Source organism: Tursiops truncatus, chromosome 3 (genome assembly GCF_011762595.2).
Source record: "Tursiops truncatus isolate mTurTru1 chromosome 3, mTurTru1.mat.Y, whole genome shotgun sequence".
NCBI classification, from domain to species: Eukaryota; Metazoa; Chordata; class Mammalia; order Artiodactyla; family Delphinidae; genus Tursiops; species Tursiops truncatus.
In genome coordinates, this window is record NC_047036.1 from 143,453,173 (window position 1) to 143,472,094 (window position 18,922).

Here is an 18,922-nt window from a genome sequence, read left to right on the forward strand (position 1 = left end):
ATACACCTTGATGAATTTTTATAGACATATTCACCAGTGAAGCCAAGTGAATAAGATGAAGATCTAGAAAATTCCCAGAACCTGAAAAGTCCCCTATATTCTTTTCCAGCTAATACCTCCCCATTAAGGTGACCACAATTTCTAACTTTCTACTGTAATTCATGAACTTTGCCTGTTCTCGAGCATCCTGTACATGAAAGACTATGTAGTCTCCAAAGCCCATGTTTTACCCGGTCCACCCTACGGCCTCCTGACCCACTGAGTGGGGAAGGTAGATTTGGTGGTTGGTAGCCCCTCTCAGCAAACCATGGTCTGGGAAAAGTGGGGCTCATTTTTCAAATCTGAGCTGCTGCCTAGTTCCCAAACGAGTGCTGCATGCAGACGCTAGCAGCGCTATCCATGGCGCCTGCAGTGAATTGTGGGAGTCGATTTGTGCCACCCTGTCACAAAATAAAACTAAGAAAAGTAAATTTGGATCTTCCTCTGAAGCCTTTACCGCCCAAGGAAACCGGAGAGCTCATGCAGGTTGTAGAGGGAGTCAGTTGCATACCAAGCTGCAGGGAACAAAAGGCACCCAAAACTGACCCAAATGCTTCCAACTGGATTCTCCCAAAGCTGCCCAGTGTACGAAGATCAAAGAGGAAATAAATGAAATAAACCTCCTCTCCTTCCTGGAGACTTTGCTTCTGTGTAGGAGTGAGGCATGGACTCAGGCAGCCTTCCCGAGGCAGAAAAGCTGTGCATGTTTCAGCCAACTCGGAAATATTCAGATGTTTGCTGTGGCTTCTCTACTGTAACCTCTCTGTTTACCCGTGACCCCTTTCCCCCGAGTGTAGCATCGCTAGTAGGTGTTCAATTAAGGCTTTGAGGTTAAATCTCTTGACTGTTTAGGAGCTCCTTAAAAAGTCTTACAGGGCTTCCCTGGTGGCGCAGTGGTTGAGAGTCCTCCTGCCGATGCAGGGGACGCGGGTTCGTGCCCCGGTCGGGGAAGATCCCACATGCCGCGGAGCGGCTGGGCCCGTGAGCCATGGCCGCTGAGCCTGCGCGTCCGGAGCCTGTGCTCCGCAACGGGAGAGGCCGCCCAGAAGTGCAACCTTGTGCCAGCAGTAAACAGCTGAAAGGGGCTTTGAGTCTCACAGGTAGAGAGTATGGTCCTCAGCAGCCTGCCTTGCAGGGAATGAATTCCCAGGCATCTTGTTTCTCATGTTGATTCCTTTTCAGATGTTCATCTCAAACAGCCACACACTTCCCCAGCTGTAGGAGCAGACAGGCCTTCAGAAGTGATTAAATCTCATGGCTGCTCACACTTTCCCAGCTTGACGGGTGTCCACTGCCCTGTCTTCAGCCTCCCTTTGGGAAGGAAACATCTCCTCCTTCCAATAATGAAGACGACAAGGGTGGTGATCTCATGGGTTGCCTTTTCCTACTTTTTCTCCAAAGCTGCTGCTCTGCCTCTTGGCTAACTTACTCGGCTTCTCTGAGCCTCAGTTTCCAACTCTGTAGGATGGGTGATACCGTGATGCGGGGGGTGATATACAGTTTAGTGGGTGCTTGCTACACCAGGCACTCTTCCAAGTCCTGAATACATAATAACTGCTTTCATCCTCCCAACAGCACCCTCTAATGTTATCAATTAACAATGTTCTAATGTTCTCCATTTTGTTCATAAGGAAACTGAGGCACAGAGCAGTTCATTGTCCAAGGTCAGCAGATTGGTGATCACTGATCTGAGATTCAAACCCAGATACCCTGATCCAGAGTCTGCAGCTTAAGGGTTATATGATTCTGCTTTGTAAGGTTACCATGAGGATTTAAATCAAGAATAGATGTAAATCCTGTGCAATATATAGCATTTATTGTTACCACCCATTACTATTATCTCATCACTATTTGAAAACATAGCATTCTTGCCAAGATGCAACCTACCTATAGCACATACCAGTGAATGACTCTAATCAGGGGACATTCATTTCATTTATTTTTATGTCCAGTTTTTATAAATTGAAAAAGTGGAAAACTTCAGGGAGTTTCTGGTTATAGTAATACCTACTGTTCATTGAACACATACTATATGCCAGACTGATACTATATCTGCCAACTCCCTATCACATAACCCTATGATATATGCATTGTTGTCACTCAGTTTTTTGTTTTTTGTTTTTTGGTTTTTGGTTTTTTTTGCGGTATGCGGGCCTCTCACTGTTGCGGCCTCTCCCATTGCAGAGCACAGGCTCCAGACACGCAGGCTCAGCGGCCATGACGCATGGGCCCAGCCGCTCCGCGGCATGTGGGATCTTCCCGGACCGGGACACGAACCCGTGTCCCCTGCATCGGCGGGCGGACTCTCAACCACTGCGCCACCAGGGAAGCCCATCACTCAGTTTTAAAGGCAAAGAAATTGAGTTTCAGCCAGGTTGATTATCTTTCTAAGCTCACACAGCCAGGGCTTAGAGGATTCCACAGGCCAGGCTCTTACCTCTGACGCTGTATAGATTTTTTGGCTTTTTACCTTGGGAATTCCAATCCAAAGGCTTCAATGTAGCCTTAACCTGATTTCTGCGTCACGTTGCCAGAACTGTTATGAAAGATTCTCTGATTTTCTTTATCAAAAGCAAGACAAAGAATGCCTAAACTACCGTTCCCAGAAAGTTTCTGCACGTCCATATTTCTCTGAAGTGGCCGTTACAATTAGCATATGACGTACGTGTGTGGAACACAGCCAGAGCTACGACTTAGCGTGCGTTCTCACAGAAAGCACCTAGATGATAGGCGGCGGCCACATCTCACAGAGTGGAGTAAATGGGGATGTTTATTAAGCAGTTGCAGGGCACCACTGTGAGCCCTTGAGGAAGGCCTGGGTCACTTTCCCATAACCGCTGAGGCAGAATGGGGCCCTTTTCGAAGACTCTGCAAACCTCTCTCACCAGGAAAAAAACCAAGCAGACAAACAAATAAGGAGGTGGATAAATAAAAAAATAAATCGTCCAGTGTCGTAGGGGGGCTGTGCCGCTTTCATGCCCCTGTTGAATGGAGACATTGGCAGCCTCTCAGGTCCTGAACTGGTGATTCAGAACAGTTTGATTGCTTGCTTGATTGTTTGCGAGATAACTGCAAGATTGTCAGTGACAGGGTAATTTACTGAAGATTGCCATGTCAGACTCCATGCGAGGGGCTTGCTGGCATAAAGATGCGCTTCTCATGACTGACAGGCCACGGGGAGATTGGAGTGCCAGTTTCAAGTTCACAGTGTTGTCTGCAAGTGTTCGGCGGCAGCAGGCCATAATCACGAAACATGATGAGGTCATTACAGGCGTAACGTGTGCTCACACTTAGTAATGGATAGAACCCCAAATGCGCCATCTCTGGAGCAGGTAAATGCGAATATGTAGGGGGAAATCATTTCTGTCCTTTCTGTCCCCTCTTTGTTAGCATTTGCCATCTGCTATTGCTGATGTGTTTGTAGGACACCTCCTGCCAGACGGGCCCTTGAATAAAAAGCCTGGAGTCAACAAAACAGTGGGGAAATTTGAAGTCCATGCTTTTGAAGCGGGCACAGTCACAGAAGGAGTAGCAGACTAGAGGGGGTTGGGAGAGGACAACGTTCAGTGCTTAATAGGCAAGACTGTCTGTAATTTATTATTCGCTCCTGATGTGAGGCCCTCAAGCTGGTTGTATGGAAAGGGGTTGGGGGCGGGAGGTGGCACATTCCCAGCTTCAGGAGGAAAAGGCCACCAGAGATGGATGGAACTCCTAATGGGACGAGGCCGGTGGCCTTAAAGCACTCTGTAGTGCTAATAACAGTGGCTCTCTTCTCACCTGAGAAGTTTCTGCAGCGGCTGGATGAAGCACTGCCAGCATGTCTCAGCAGGATATTTTTAAATCTGAAGCAGGCATTCCGTGGTGGATTCCTTCTGTCTAATGAAGGCGCTCCATGGAAGGTGACGGTCGAGGCAGAATACTCTGCCTTTTTTTTTTTCTATTCTTTTCTTTTTCTTATTCTGCCAAGGGCCCCGGGAGCCACTGGATGATCTGAACGTGGGTCTGACATGGTACCTCAGCATCATTCTGCTGCTGAGATACACTTCTCCAGCACCGTTTCTTGGGTCTGAGATTTGCGGGCCCCTGGGGGGCACCCGATTCAACCAGCACATCAGGCTGAGGTGCTCAGAGCCATGACTTTGAAGGTCTCTAAATTTCAAGCGTGCATGCCTGCTCACCCTCCTGTGTCTGCGTTTCCAGAAAACTTTGTAAATCTAAACGTGTTCCGAGGCACACGAGCAACATTTGCCCACGTGGAAGATGAGAGGCTAGTTTTAGTCATTTAAAGCCGAGCGGAACACGCAACCTCCCAATTTGTTTGTTTGCTAAAAAGAAAGTAGTGCATTAAAATCATTGTACATTAATTGCTAAGTTACAGTGGAACTTCGGTGAAGTTAAATATTTCAATTTCATTAGTGGAACCAAACGTAAAGGGTAATGCCAAAAAAGTACGCTGTAGTAAATTTAAAGCACACAGCCAGGCCTCTGATTCAGTGTTCCAGTTCAAGTGTTTGTCAAGTCACAGCCCAGGGTTGGAGTGCATGTTTCTGTGATGCTAATTATGGCCCCAAAATGCCTCGCTATCAAAGCAGGGAGTTACATGTAAGCAAGTTACTCTCCAAGCTCCTACGCTGTGTAGTCAATCAATTCCCAGCAGAGTGAAGAAGGGTTGGCTAACTAATCCATTCTAATAGGAATTCTAAGGAGCAAACACTGCCCTAAACACCCTCATCCTCAGCCCTAACAGCCATGTGAGGAACGGGAAACAGTCATTGACTCATTCAACAAACATTTGTTGAGTGCCTGATTCCATGGTTGGCACTAAGCGAGGCATGAATATAAAAACGGATACGACACTGTTCTTTTCAAAGAGCTCATTTTCCAGACAGGAAGGCAAGCATATGGAGACAATTAATTCTAGTACAAGCAAGTTGGCTTTAACAGCGGTCTCTAGTATGTCTTGTGCATTAGAATCACCTGAGAATCATGTTTAAAGTGCAGACTCCAGGACCTGCTCCTGGAAGCTGTGCCTGGGGAGCTCTGGGGTAGGCCCTTGATTCTCCCTACAGGATTGTGACGCAAAACCATTCTCTGAGAATCTCTGATTCAGGGACACACAGAACGGGAATACCTAAGCTCGCTCGGGCATCGTCAGGAAGGCTTCCTGGAGGAGGCCACACCTAGTCTGGGTCTTAAAGGATGAGTCATAATCTGTTTCCTCCACTATACTGTCAGCTCCTTAAGGACAGACACCATCGTTCTTTGTTCTCTGTTTTATTTCCCGAACAGGGATGACACTCAAATATTTGTTGAAGGGTAGATGAATAGGAATCAGCTCGGGAAAGAGGTGGAGGGGCAGGAATCGAGGCAAATAAATCAGAATGTTCAAAGTCCTGCAGGTATGGGGAAGGTAGTTTCAGGAGCAATTGGGGAAACTAATGGCTTAGTTTGTGGGTGCTCAAGCTAAAGCCATTTCTCCACATTTCCTGGAAAGTGTCAGACTCATCACCCTGGTTCTCCCACTAGTCAGCAGTACAGTCCCTGGCTTAGAGGGAGAAGGGACGGAATGCGTTTCTCCACTGAAGCAAGATTTAAGGAATCCCATGCATTTTGATGACTTGCACACCCGTTAGCACGGGCCCCTGAGATCTGGCAACAGGTAATTCTTTTGCGCAATGTCGTTTAAGAGCAACATGTTTGTTTTTATTGCCAGCCACTCAAATAATACTTGCTCATGATAGAAAAAGTAGAAATTCCAGAAAAATACAAGAAAGAAAAAGAGAGAAACACACTAATCTACCGCCTGGGGTTAACCATTTGTCCGCATTCTCAATTATTTCCTTTCAGTCTTGTACTTCCTGTGAGTATATAGTGGAATTATCCTAGGCTTGTTGTGTGAAACCTGCCAATTCAGACCGTTGGGAAGGGTTGAGGCTGCTCGGGACAAGGTGTTAGCCTCTCAGAGCAGCTTTGTGCCATGATATCTGCTGACCCCTGGCTCTGTCTCTGCCCTTCCAGATGGCCTGGTGGACTGCCTGGACCCTGACTGCTGCCTGCAGTCAGCCTGTCAGAACAGCCTGCTCTGCCGGGGGTCCCGGGACCCCCTGGACATCATTAAGCAGGGCCAGACAGACTCACCCGCGGTGAAGTCCTTCTACGACCGCATCAAGCTCCTGGCCGGCAAAGACAGCACCCACATCATTCCTGGAGACAACCCCTTCAACAGCAGGTAGGCGCCCTTCTGTCCCCGCAGGTGGCTGAGGTCGCTGCTTCCCCTTCCTGTCCAAGCAGGAGGAAGTGCTCCTGGTTTTTCTGTGGGCCTAGTTGGCCTGGAAGCTACCCCATGGGAGCAGCTCCCTGCTCTGGTTCATAGAAGGCCCTTTCCTCTCTGTGGGTCAAGCTCCAGAGCAGAGTCCTGGTCCCTCTATGGGATTTGGCCACCTGCAACCCAGAACCTGCTTAGAGACACCTGTTGATTGCCTGGTTTCTAGATCATTTTTACGATCTATTATTTTATGACATTATCGTTATATTAAATCTCCTTTTAGAATACCTCTCATTGTGGCTCTTATTTGATCATCCCTGAAATATTTCATTCAGCAGAGTATTTTCTAAAAGCAGTTATAAACTTAATAACACAACTTAGCATTTGTGGCATCTGAGAGTCAAGATGATGCCAGTGGCTAGAATTTATTGAACGCCTGTGATGAGCTAGAGACTTGAAGCAGATTGGCTGTAATCCTCACAGTCACCCACCCCATCCGTGGCATCTGCTAATTGCCGAGTTGGTGCTAGACATTGTGCCAGTGCGTGTCCCCTTCTCATTCCAAAATGGCGGGGGGCAGGGGTGGGATGGGGGTTTCTCTTGAGTTTCCATTTGCTCTCAGTTGCTAATGTGAGGCTTATGAGTATTCTAGAGGCAAATTCTGGATTTATTTTGTAATCAGCTTGGCCTCTCCTCTCCCCCCCACCACCGCCAGGTCAGGTTAGAAGTGTACCCCTGGAGAACAAAGCAAGGGGAAGAGTTGGCTTTGAGATACCCCCTGGCCCGTTCTGTCTTCTAGGCACTGTTTCTGATTCTGAGGGCGGAAGGAAGGCTAGGAGAGGCAGGGATGTTCTGCAGGCCTGCCTGCACATCTCTGATCTCACTCTGGGTCCAGATAACGCTGGTGTCCGCAGATGTGAGGATGGTGGGTGTGATCTTCTTGGGGGCACCCCTTCTCATGGAGAAATAAGAACTGGGAACCTCTAGGAACCAGGAACTTGTCCCTGCCCCCTTACCCCTCTGACAGCCCTCTTCATGCCGTCTTTCTCTTAGTTTTCTTCATCCTCACTTAGGTCTGGGCAGACCCTGAAGCAACTCGGGAAATAACAGTGCTTAAGCAGACTTCTCGCTGGCGAAGGAAATACCAGACTTTACTTCTTAGAGGAGGCCTTACCCTTATAAGTGATTGTCTTGGAGCCTCCCTCATTAGACTTTGGGGAGGAAACATCACCAGGCCGTGACTGAGACTCCGCTCCTCCCTGGGAGAGCCTGGCGAGGGTGGGACGGGGAAGTGGTGGGTAATGGTACAGCCAATTAATTCTGCAGCCCCTTAGAACTCTCTGGGAAGCTGTGCAGCCCCAATTCCTGGCAGCTCTTTGACTATGAGGGTTCTTAATGAGGTCACCGTGGGCCAGCAACTTTAGCCTCTCTCTGTTCTGGTTTTACTAAAAATAAAATAGAAAAGAAAAAAATAATCTCAGCCCTTGTCTATTTCAGCCACCCCCCCCCCCCGCAACACCCTCTAGCTGTGTCATGTTAGGCAAGTTATTTAACCTCAAACTTTATTTTCTTGATTGTTAAAATTAAATCAATACGTACAGATTATACTACACACCGTAATATTATTTTAATATGAGTAACCCTCAAAAAAATAAACCACAGATCTCGGAACAAAAATATATTTTCTCTGCTTATTAAATCCCGGTTCTGGGACGGGGATTGTGTAGGTATGTTTCTTTTTAATTATGAACATAATTCCCATTGCCAGAGACTCGTGACAGGCCCTTGCACTAGTCCATGAGCATTTCGGTGAGGTCTGCATACAGTTTGCTTAGACTATAAGGGCATCTTTCAAAGACTCGTGCTCTGTTTCAGTCGGCTTCCTATTAACATTTTATTATTTCTACCCTAAATCCAGTAATTTCCTCATCTCCTCTTCATATTCTTTCTTCACTTGTGCCTTGAAAATCAATCTTCTCCTCCTCACCAGTAGTTACCACTCCCAGAAGGCACCCTGAGTTAGAGGCAAGATGTAGGGAGCAGGCAGGGGCTCCGGAATATTTGGTAGACTATACCAGCCCCAGAGATCTGGGCAAAAGAAGCTTGCTTTAGAGAAAGCTCCACGCTCCAGCATGTCGGCTTGGATCCATAATTCAGAAATGCAAAATGTTACTCCAAGACATAGGTTGAAGTTCACCAAGCATGTGAATTTCAGTGCATTATCCTCTGACAAATAATGAAAGACAAAGCTAGGAGTAAAAAAGAGCTTAATTCAAGACTGCTAAGAAGGCGTTTCCCCTAGATAATGGCATACAAAAATAACTAAAATGCCTGGACTCCACCACTATAATTTATAGAGCAGATCTCACTATCTAGATAATGTGATAATTGTTACACACCAATAATCATAAATAGAAACGAACTGATAGCATGTCTTAGCTGAATCTTTTCTGCGAATTGACTGCCTAGAGACGATAGGAAGCCAGCAGCAGTGAAGAATTAGGAAAACTGAGGGTAGAAATCACAGGCAACCCAGCTCCCTTTATTCCCATGGCACTCTGCAAAGTCTTATGCTACAGGAATGATTTAAAAGAAATAACAGTTGTATAAAAAAATGGAGGGGAAAAATACTCCACTGTGGGATGTATTCCCAATTTTGTTTTCTCATCACAAGCAGCTTGTACCTTGTGGTCATCAACACACATCACTGATTTTAAAACAGTGTCTAGGAAGGCCTGAAAGAAATCTTAGTCTGAGCTAAGATAAGGAAATGGAATTGAACGAAAGAATTATTTTCATAAATTAGTTTTCCATTTTCAAAAGACTGTATAGCATTGTGGTTGGAACCAGCTAAAAATGGAATTCATTTGATAGGCAGCCAGTAGCAGACAATTAGAGCTGTCAGTGGAACAGTCTAAACCCTCCCAAGATCACCAAGGGGTCGGAGTTGAACAGTTGGGGGGATTGCTAATAAAAAAGAGAGGTGCTTGGAGAGAGCATCCCTCCAGTTTTGGGTTCACCCGGGACTGCAGAAATAAGTGCGTTCCAAAAATCGAGCAGACTTGGACAAGATTCTGGCAAAGAACGGGTCAGCTTGATTACCTGGTCCAGAAATTGGGAGTGTGCCCAAGAATCTGGACGCCTGAGAACCTCTCTGCCTTCTCCAAATTGCCCAGTGGCTTGAAGGCCAACAGTACAGCCGCAAACCTGCCTGGTAGGCTGGAAACTTAGTACAAAAATGGAACTTCTCATGAGCCCATTTCTCTATGAAGTCGGGAGAATTCAGGTGAAGGGAGGCGTGTGCATTCTCTCTGCATGGATTTTGAGTAGACTCTTGTGGCATCTCTGTTGCTTTATGGGATTTCCCAGAAGGAGCTGGTTGAATACTGGCATCTTTGGGAAAGTTCTAATTACTGTGATCTGGAGACAGGGGGGCTTTCTCTCATGGTGGCAAAAAGTTGAGAGGTATATACCACCTCCCCGCTCCCCTGCCCCAAATCCTGGTAGCAGGAATTTGATGTAAGAGAAATGCATAGTTACATGGAGTCCAGAATCCAAGATAGTTCTACCAGGAAAAAAAAAAAAAAAAAAATCTCTAATGTTCTCTTTTCCTCAGGATGGCACGGATTGTGAGAAATTTTGCTCTTAAAGGGCAACAGAAAAAATAATGTATGTATATGTCCCAGCCTCATAAAAAACCTTTGTGTGCTCCCACCACCCAACCCCCCACTCCCTCTGTCATCCCAGCCTGGAGGAGAAGAGTAACAGTGCCTTCCTCCACGGCCAAAAAAGGAAATGAGTAGGCAGATGGGGAAGCTCTCACCCGAGGATAATACTCTCCGTGCCAGGCTAAGGCACAAACATGAGTGATGAGGGGCAGCCTGAAGCTCGGGCCAAGCAAAAGGCAAGTGATGTCAAGACACGGAGTGAGGCTGAGGGCAGAGGGAGTGTGCACAGGGGACCCCGTTGCCCAGCAGAATGACTGAAGATGCTGCCCGTGGATTTCACCCCAGACTGTTCCTCGGGGAACGCCATCCTTAAGACATCCCTCTGGCCCACATCTCTCATGGAGATGTGATTGTGTGAAGCCAGAAGTTCATGTTTAAAGGTCTCGTCCTTGCCTTAGGGACCAGAGGAGGATGGGGTGGTGGGCAATGGGGAAGGGGAACTCTACGACACTCCCTTGTCCCCTTGTTCTCCTGCCTGGGGCTCAAAAGCTTGTGTTTCTCTTTCTCTCAGCTTGGTTTCTCTCATCCGAGGCCAAGTAGTAACTACAGATGGAACTCCCCTGATTGGTGTGAACGTGTCTTTTGTCAAGTATCCAAAATACGGCTACACCATTACCCGCCAAGATGGCACGTAAGTAGCTTTATGGGGCCCCACTTACTTGGGACTGAGGCTGCAAAGAGACAGATGGTGCTGTTGGCTTGGAACCACGTGCCTCCCCCTTGTGGACCGGGGGGAGACCCACCAGGCCAGATCTCTAGGGAGAATCCCCCCTATATATATATATATTTTTTAGTATGGTCTCAGAAATGGAAAATAACTAGAATGGCCAACCTCTCCAGGGCTGCCCACAGCAATGCTTTTTCCATGGCAGGTAAATGCTTTTCCGTGAGTGTGTGTGTGTGTGTGTGTGTGTGTGTGGCGGAGGCCAGAAGGAAGGGAGAGTAGCTCTTGGAACCTCACTCCTATTTTATTTTAAATCAAAGGCAGTGCGGGGTGACAAGGATCCACATGCCACAGTGTCCTGTGGTGAACCCCTTCTGCTTTCATCTGTGGCTTTAGGAGTTGTGTTATTTTTGCTCCTGTTTTGAGGGGGTGGGATGTAATCAGAGAAGCCTAATTAGATACATTTAGCTGTCACCCTGCGGTGTGAAGGAGGCAACCTTTCCCTATTATCCTCTGATTGAAAACCCGCACCCATGCGGCCTCCACCAAGATGAAAGCTGTCGTTTCCTTAATCCGTTGGGCATGGACTTGAAATTTAAAGAAAAAGATAAAAAGAAGAAACGAAATCTGTGGGAAGGGGAAAACAACTCACCCACCCTAGGCTTAAAACACACACAGACACACTATTGTATTCTATTCCAAATGAAAGAGGAGACGGTGGATGTAAATCTGATGCAACACTTTTTCTATAAAACTGGAACCTGGAAAATCATAAACGTATCACGTGCTGTAAATCTTGCCTTTCTCTGGTGAAGAATCTGGTCTTTTTTTCTAATGTCCTAAGGTAGCCTTGCAGGTAGTTTCAAAAATCACCAGCCCACAGTAGCCCTGTCCTCCTATTTTCACCCGTGAAACCAAATATTCTCGGTATTCACCAGGTGCAGGCAGTCCTAATTAGCTGAAAGCACTAGGACTGTGAAGGTGTACCATGCCGAGCTGCCTCGGTGCTTGTTCATTCTGAGAAGCCAGTGTTCTTGTGCTGTAAGTCCTGTGACGACACCAGAGGACATTTCTGAGTCCTCGGTCTGAGGTTTCTCACCACCTTATGCTGCCCGATCCCCCTCAGCTGCTTCCTGACTAATCATCGCCTAAATCCACTTCCCGGTTCATCTATCCCACCTCATGGATCGGTGATCCTTCAGCTTGTCCAGGTAGCAAAGCCCTGGAAGTCACAGGATGTGTTTGGAAATGCTCCGAGGGATCCCACAATCTGTTGTGTAGTGGTGTGTGCCACAGACATGGGTGGTTTGATGCTATCATCCCAACGAGGAACGATTTCACTTCAAAACATCTGACTCTCCTGGACCCTCTACAAAACCATCCCCGGGCGTCCCTGGTGGTGCAGTGGTTAAGAATCTGCCTGCCCATGCAGGGGACACGGGTTCGAGCCCTGGTCTGGGAAGATCCCACATGCCGCAGAGCAACTGACCCCGTGCACCACAACTACTGAAGCCCTTGTGCCTAGAGCCCGTGCTCCCCAACAAAGAGAAGCCACCACAATGAGAAGCCCGCGGGCTACAACCGAGAGTAGCCCCCGCTGGCCGCAACTAGAGAAAGCCCACGTGCAGCAACGAAGACACAATGCAGCCAAAAATAAATAAATTTAAAAAGAAAAAGCATCCCCAGCAGCGTGCATGTCCCAAAATAAAATATAAACAAACTAATAGAATAAACTCTTCCACCATGATATTTACCTTAATATTCATATGTTCCATGTTCACTCATTTTACGTCTATTGAAAAACACTAAAAGTGTTACCAAAATTCAGTGAAGCCAGTGAGTCCGTATATTTTCATTGAGTTTTTACTGTGATCCAGGAACTCTGCTAGTTGCTGGGGATTCTGAAGTGTATACAAGGGAGTACCACTGCCCTCAAAGAGTTGAGATCCCGGCGGAGGAGTCAAGCACAAAATTGAGAGACTTCTCTCCATTAACGTTCTTTTCCATTAATTGGGGAAGAACTGCCTTTATTTTACTTTACTAGTAACACACTTCCATCCAGCTCTGGAGGAAAACAGGAGTATAGTTTAAGAACGATTGTCAGAAATATCAGAAATAGTAAGAACCATTTCATCCAAATGCCAAATAAATTTGTGTTTTGGAAAAAAGTATCAGAAACAAGGCAAAATGGATGAAGGGGGTTAAAAAGTCCACACTTCTAGTGATAAACAAGTCCTGGGATGTATGTATAACATGGTGCCTGTAGTTACTATTACCGCATTGTATATTTGAAAGTTGCTGAGACATCTTAAAAGTTTTTAGCACAAGGAAAAAAAATTGTAACTAGGTGTGGTGATGAATGGATTTATGTTGTACACCTGAAACTAATATAATATTATACGTCAATTGTATCTCAAAAAACATTAAGGTTCTGTGAAACCAACAGAAACGGTACAGGTCGAAGAAAAGAAAGCTTTCATGAGCCCCTCCCTGTGTCCTAGAATTGAATCATTGTAACTCCACGATGTAGTGAAGACTCCTATTAGCCTAGCACGATGCTAAATGCTTTACACCTGGGAAGGGGGGAGGAGGGGGACATACATTTTCTGTAAAGGGCCAGGTAGTATCTATTTTAGGCTTTGATGCCGTATGGTTCCTGTTAAAACTACCAGGCTCTTCCACTGTAGGTCAGAAACAGCTGGAGAGGATAAGCTAATCAATGGGCGTGGCTGGGATTCCAATGAAACTTTTTACCAAAACAGGCTGTGGGCCGGCTTTAGCTCATGGGCCGAGTCGGCTGACCCCTACTTTGAATTCATCACAAAATTTCATCCTCTCAGCCACACCGGGACATTGGTATAATTATTTCCATTTCACAGATGAAAAAACGGGGGCTGAGAGAGGGTTAGCAACTTGCCCATAGTCACACAACTAGTAAGTGGTAGAGTTTGGGTTCCCACGAAGCCCATGTTCTTCTCCTGCCTGCTCTGCCCCTCCCACTACTTTAAGCCTGGAGGTCAGAGCACCTACCTGGTCTGCAGGTGAGTTCACCCCTCTCAGTGAGCTCACTTACCCCCTCTCCAGGTTTGACCTGATCGCCAATGGCGGCGCCTCCTTGACCCTGCACTTTGAGCGAGCCCCGTTCATGAGCCAGGAGCGTACCGTGTGGCTGCCGTGGAATAGCTTTTATGCCATGGACACTCTGGTGATGAAGACAGAGGAGAACTCCATCCCCAGCTGCGACCTCAGTGGCTTTGTCCGGCCGGATCCAATCATCATCTCCTCCCCGCTGTCCACCTTCTTCAGCGCTGCCCCTGGGCAGAATCCCATCGTGCCTGAGACCCAGGTAGGAGCACCGGGTACCAGGGTGGGACTCTCAGTACTGCCCTGCCCCAAACTGGCTGGCTGACTTCCTCCCACCATCTCTCTCTGCCTGGATAAGCCAGAAACTAATATTAAGGGGGAGGGGCAAAAAGTAAGAACGCAGTAGAATTTGTAGTCACTGGAGAGAAAACTGAATCTCTCCTGGACATTCCGGATGTTTCCAGACTTTAGCAGTCACTGGAGCTTTTAATAGAATAAAAACAATACACATATGTGCAACGCACCTGCAAATTGCTTTTTATTCCTGTTAGTCACAGAGATACATGATAAGAGGTGCTTTAATGATCTACATCAGTGTTACGACAGAGGGCATATTACATTATTGCCTCCCTGTTGCTTTATAGCAATTGTCGGTGGAAGTTGCAGGTTCATATAATTACAGCCTCTTGTGGCCTCCTTGCATGCAACTAGCAATAAAGCCTGCTGTTCTTATTTACATCTTTTGCCAACAGCGTGGTTTTAAAAAGAAACACAACAGTGACCAAGAATAATTATTAATCCAAAAATCATAACCTCAGCCACTTTGCTCCGTAGTGCAGGATAAAGTTTTGGTTGTCGGGGGGTTTTTTCTCTCTTCTCAGCCACGGAACGTGGTTCTTGCACTCCCCCGTAAGGCGTGATGCTTTGGTGGGGGTGGTAGCAGACAGGTAGCCTCGGGTTGCAAGCAGCCCAGCTGCCGGGGTGCCTTTGATGCAGTGTATCTAGCTTGCGTTTCCTCCCCAGGTTCTTCATGAAGAAATTGAGCTCCCTGGTTCCAACGTGAAGCTTCGCTACCTGAGCTCCAGGACCGCAGGCTACAAGTCGCTGCTGAAGATCACCATGACCCAGTCCACGGTGCCCCTGAACCTCATCAAGGTTCATCTGATGGTAGCTGTAGAGGGGCACCTCTTCCAGAAGTCATTCCAGGCCTCTCCCAACCTGGCCTACACCTTCATCTGGGATAAGACGGATGCCTATGGCCAAAGGGTCTACGGACTCTCTGACGCTGTTGGTATGTTTCAGTTTCAACCCCTTATTGATTCTTGGATTTAAGCATGCATTAAATCAGCCTGTATTTATTGAATTCCTAGTATGGGCCGAGAACTATTCTAGTAGCTAGGGAGGCAGTGGTCCATAAGCAGACAAGCGTCCTCTTCCGTGGACTTCCTATTCTACTGAGGGATCGGAATAATAAACACAGCCTGGACAAGAAAATATCAAGCAGCGTTAGGTGCTAATATGAAAATAAAAATGTGTTGTATACTGGGGAAGAGGGGCAACGGGCGGTGGGCGTTCAGGGAGGGTTCCTCAGCAGATGATGTTTAAACAGAGGCTTGAATGAAAAGGAGCCGTGTGAAAATCAGGAAAAGAGCACTCTTTTCCTGGCAGAAAAAGAGAAGAGGGAGGTGTTTTTGAAGGACAGACATAGGCCAGTGTGGCTGGAATGTAGTGGACAGGGAGACTATTTGAGATGGGGAGAGAGGTGGGCAGGGGCTCGATCATGTTCCAGAGAGAACACTCTCAGGTGGCACAGAACCAGAGAACCAGAAGACGGAGCTAGAGGGGGGCTGAAAGCCACGTGCTACGTTTCAGGCTTTGCCTCTGAGGGGATCACGTGATTTCCCACTTGGGAAAGACCAACATAAGAGAAGGGTCGTATCGTTATCGGTCTTTGAAGAGCTGTGAGCTGTGGATTCATGTCAACCTACCCAGTATATTTTCTTACTTGTAGAAAGCTGTCTGGGATTCATTAAAATCCAGAATCCTGTATTTTCTTCACCAGTAGGCTTGTGGTTTTCAAGAACTGCAATAAGTTACCAAAATAAGAAACCAGCAAACTCAGAAATTTTCACTGTAATTGACAGCCAGTGTTCATCAGACACTCCCTTGCCGCAGAGCATTGTGCTAAATCCTTTGTCTTGGGTGACCTCGCAATAACCCTATCAAGTAGACCCTCTCATAATCCCCATTGAGCAGATGGGACCTGAGGGAGAGGGTAAGCAAGTTGCCTGAAGTCACAGCCCTAGCAGGCTACGCATGCTCAGAATATTGCCCTTGCAGTCTGCTTCGTCAATGGGTAGAGTTAATAACTTAAAGACAGTAGTAAGTTATCGGAGTAACGAGTGCATTTAAATATAAGCAGTGGCTAATTTAATAAATATTATGTCAGGCTTTAGCCAATATCAAAATGATAGCCGACATCAAAAAGAAGACTGCATATTCATAATGCACCGCCTGGACTCCAGCTCCTACCATTATCAACACATCTTGTTTCCTCCTTACCTTCATCCACTCCTCCGCCTCCCATATTTTTCTGAAGCAAGTCCCAAACATCAGATCATTTCATCTGTAGTATATCAGAGTGTATCCTTAAAAAACACTTTAAAAGCATAACAACAATATCACAACAAAGAAACACAATAAGTTCTTAATATCGAATAGCCAGTCATTGTTCAATATTTCAATTGCCTCATGAGTAGCATAAAATAAAGTAGTACTTTATTTGTTTGAATCAGAATCCAAATAAGATCTACCTTTTGCAACAAATTTTTTGTTATTATACAGGTTTCAGGTTTACAGCATTATAATTCGACATCTGTATACACTACAAAGTAATCACCACCACAGCTGTAGTTAGTACCCATCACCATACAGCTGACCCCCTTCACCCGTTTTGCCCACCCTCCAAACCCCTTTCCCTCTGGTAACCACTAATCTACTCTCTGTATCACTGAGTTTGTTTTTGTTTTATTTTGTTTGTTCATTTGTTTTTTAGATTCCACATATGGGTGAAATCATTCAGGATCTGTCTTTCTCCTTCTGACTTATTTCACTTAGAATAATACCTTCAAGGCCCATCCACATTGTCACAACTGGCAGGCTTTCATTCTTTTTACAGCTGAGTAGTATTCGATTATATATACTGCAATTTCTTTTTTTTTTTAACATCTTTATTGGGGTATAATTGCTTTACAATGGTGTGTTAGTTTCTGCTTTATAACAAATTGAATCAGTTATACATATGTTCCCATATCTCTTCCCTCTTGCATCTCCCTCCCTCCCACCCTCCCTATCCCTCCCCTCCAGGAGGTCACAAAGCACCGAGCAGATCTCCCTGTGCTATGCGGCTGCTTCCCACTAGCTATCTACCTTACGTTTGGTAGTGTATATATGTCCATGCCTCTCTCTCGCTTCACCACAGCTCACCCTTCCCACCTCCCCATATCCTCAAGTCCGTTCTCCAGTAGGTCTGTGTCTTTATTCCTGTCTTACCCCATGTTCTTCATGACATCTTTTTTTCTTAAATTCCATATATATGTGTTAGCATACGGTATTTGTCTTTCTCTTTCTGACTTACTTCACTCTGTATGACAGACTCTAGGTCTATCCACTTCATTACAAATAGCTCAATTTCGTTTCTTTTTATGGCTGAGTAATATTCCATTGTGTATATGTGCCACATCTTCTTTATCCATTCATCTGATGATGGGCACTTAGGTTGTTTCCATCTCCGGGCTATTGTAAATAGAGCTGCAATGAACATTTTGGTACATGACTCTTTTTGAATTATGGTTTTCTCAGGGTATGTGCCCAGTAGTGGGATTGCTGGGTCATATGGTAGTTCTATTTGTAGTTTTTTAAGGAACCTTCATACTGTTCTCCATAGTGGCTGTATCAATTCACATTCCCACCAGCAGTGCAGGAGCGTTCCCTTTTCTCCACACCCTCTCCAGCATTTATTGTTTCTAGATTTTTTGATGATGGCCATTCTGACCGGTGTGAGATGATATCTCATTGTAGTTTTGACTTGCATTTCCCTAATGATTAATGATGTTGAGCATTCTTTCATGTGTTTGATGGCAGTCTGTATATCTTCTTTGGAGAAATGTCTATTTAGGTCGTCTGCCCATTTTTGGATTGGGTTGTTTGTTTTTTTGTTATTGAGCTGCATGAGCTGCTTGTAAATTTTGGAGATTAATCCTTTGTAAGTTGCTTCATTTGCAAATATTTTCTCCCATTCTGAGGGTTGTCTTTTGGTCTTGTTTATGGTTACCTTTGCTGTCCAAAAGTTTGGAAGTTTCATTAGGTCCCATTTGTTTATTTTTGTTTTTATTTCCATTTCTCTAGGAGGTGGGTCACAAAGGAGCTTGCTGTGATTTATGTCATAGAGTGTTCTGCCTATGTTTTCCTCTAAGAGTTTGATAGTTTCTGGCCTTACATTTAGGTCTTTAATCCATTTTGAGCTTATTTTTGTGTATGGTGTTAGGGAGTGATCTAATCTCATACTTTTACATGTACCTGCCCAGTTTTCACAGCACCACTTATTGAAGAGGCTGTCCTTTCTCCACTGTACATTCCTGCCTCCTTTATCAAAGATAAGGTAACCATATGTGCGTGGGTTTATCTCTGGGCTTTCTATACTGTTCCATTGATCTGTCTTTCTGTTTTTGTGCCAGTACCATACTGTCTTCATTACTGTAGCTTTGTAGTATAGTCTACAGTCAGGGAGCCTGATTTCTCCAGCTCCGTTTTTCGTTCTCAAGATTGCTTTGGCTGTTCGGGGTCTTTTGTGTTTCCATACAAATTGTGAAATTTTTTGTTCTAGTTCTGTGAAAAATGCCAGTGGTAGTTTGATAGGGATTGCATTGAATCTGTAGATTGCTTTGGGTAGTAGAGTCATTTTCACAATGTTGATTCTTCCAATCCAAGAACATGTTATAGCTCTCCATCTATTTGTATCATCTTTAATTTCTTTCATCAATGTCTTATAATTTTCTGCATACAGGTCTTTTGTCTCCTTAGGTAGGTTTATTCCTAGATATTTTATTCTTTTTGTTGCAATGGCAAATGGGAGTGTTTTCT

The 18,922-nt window shown here is 45.6% G+C and overlaps 1 protein-coding gene across 7 annotated transcripts in view; it reads left to right on the forward strand.

Annotated features, from left to right (window-relative positions):
• The window catches only part of LOC101336875 (teneurin-2), a 465,743-nt gene that overhangs the window by 356,568 nt on the left and 90,253 nt on the right, over positions 1–18,922 (forward strand). For all 7 annotated transcript variants that reach the window (XM_073802777.1, XM_073802778.1, XM_073802779.1 and 4 more), the window contains 4 exons: positions 6,058–6,268; positions 10,544–10,663; positions 13,781–14,042; positions 14,804–15,071. In XM_073802777.1, coding sequence (XP_073658878.1) covers positions 6,058–6,268; positions 10,544–10,663; positions 13,781–14,042; positions 14,804–15,071 — 861 coding nt within the window. The remainder of the gene's footprint in view (positions 1–6,057; positions 6,269–10,543; positions 10,664–13,780; positions 14,043–14,803; positions 15,072–18,922) is intronic.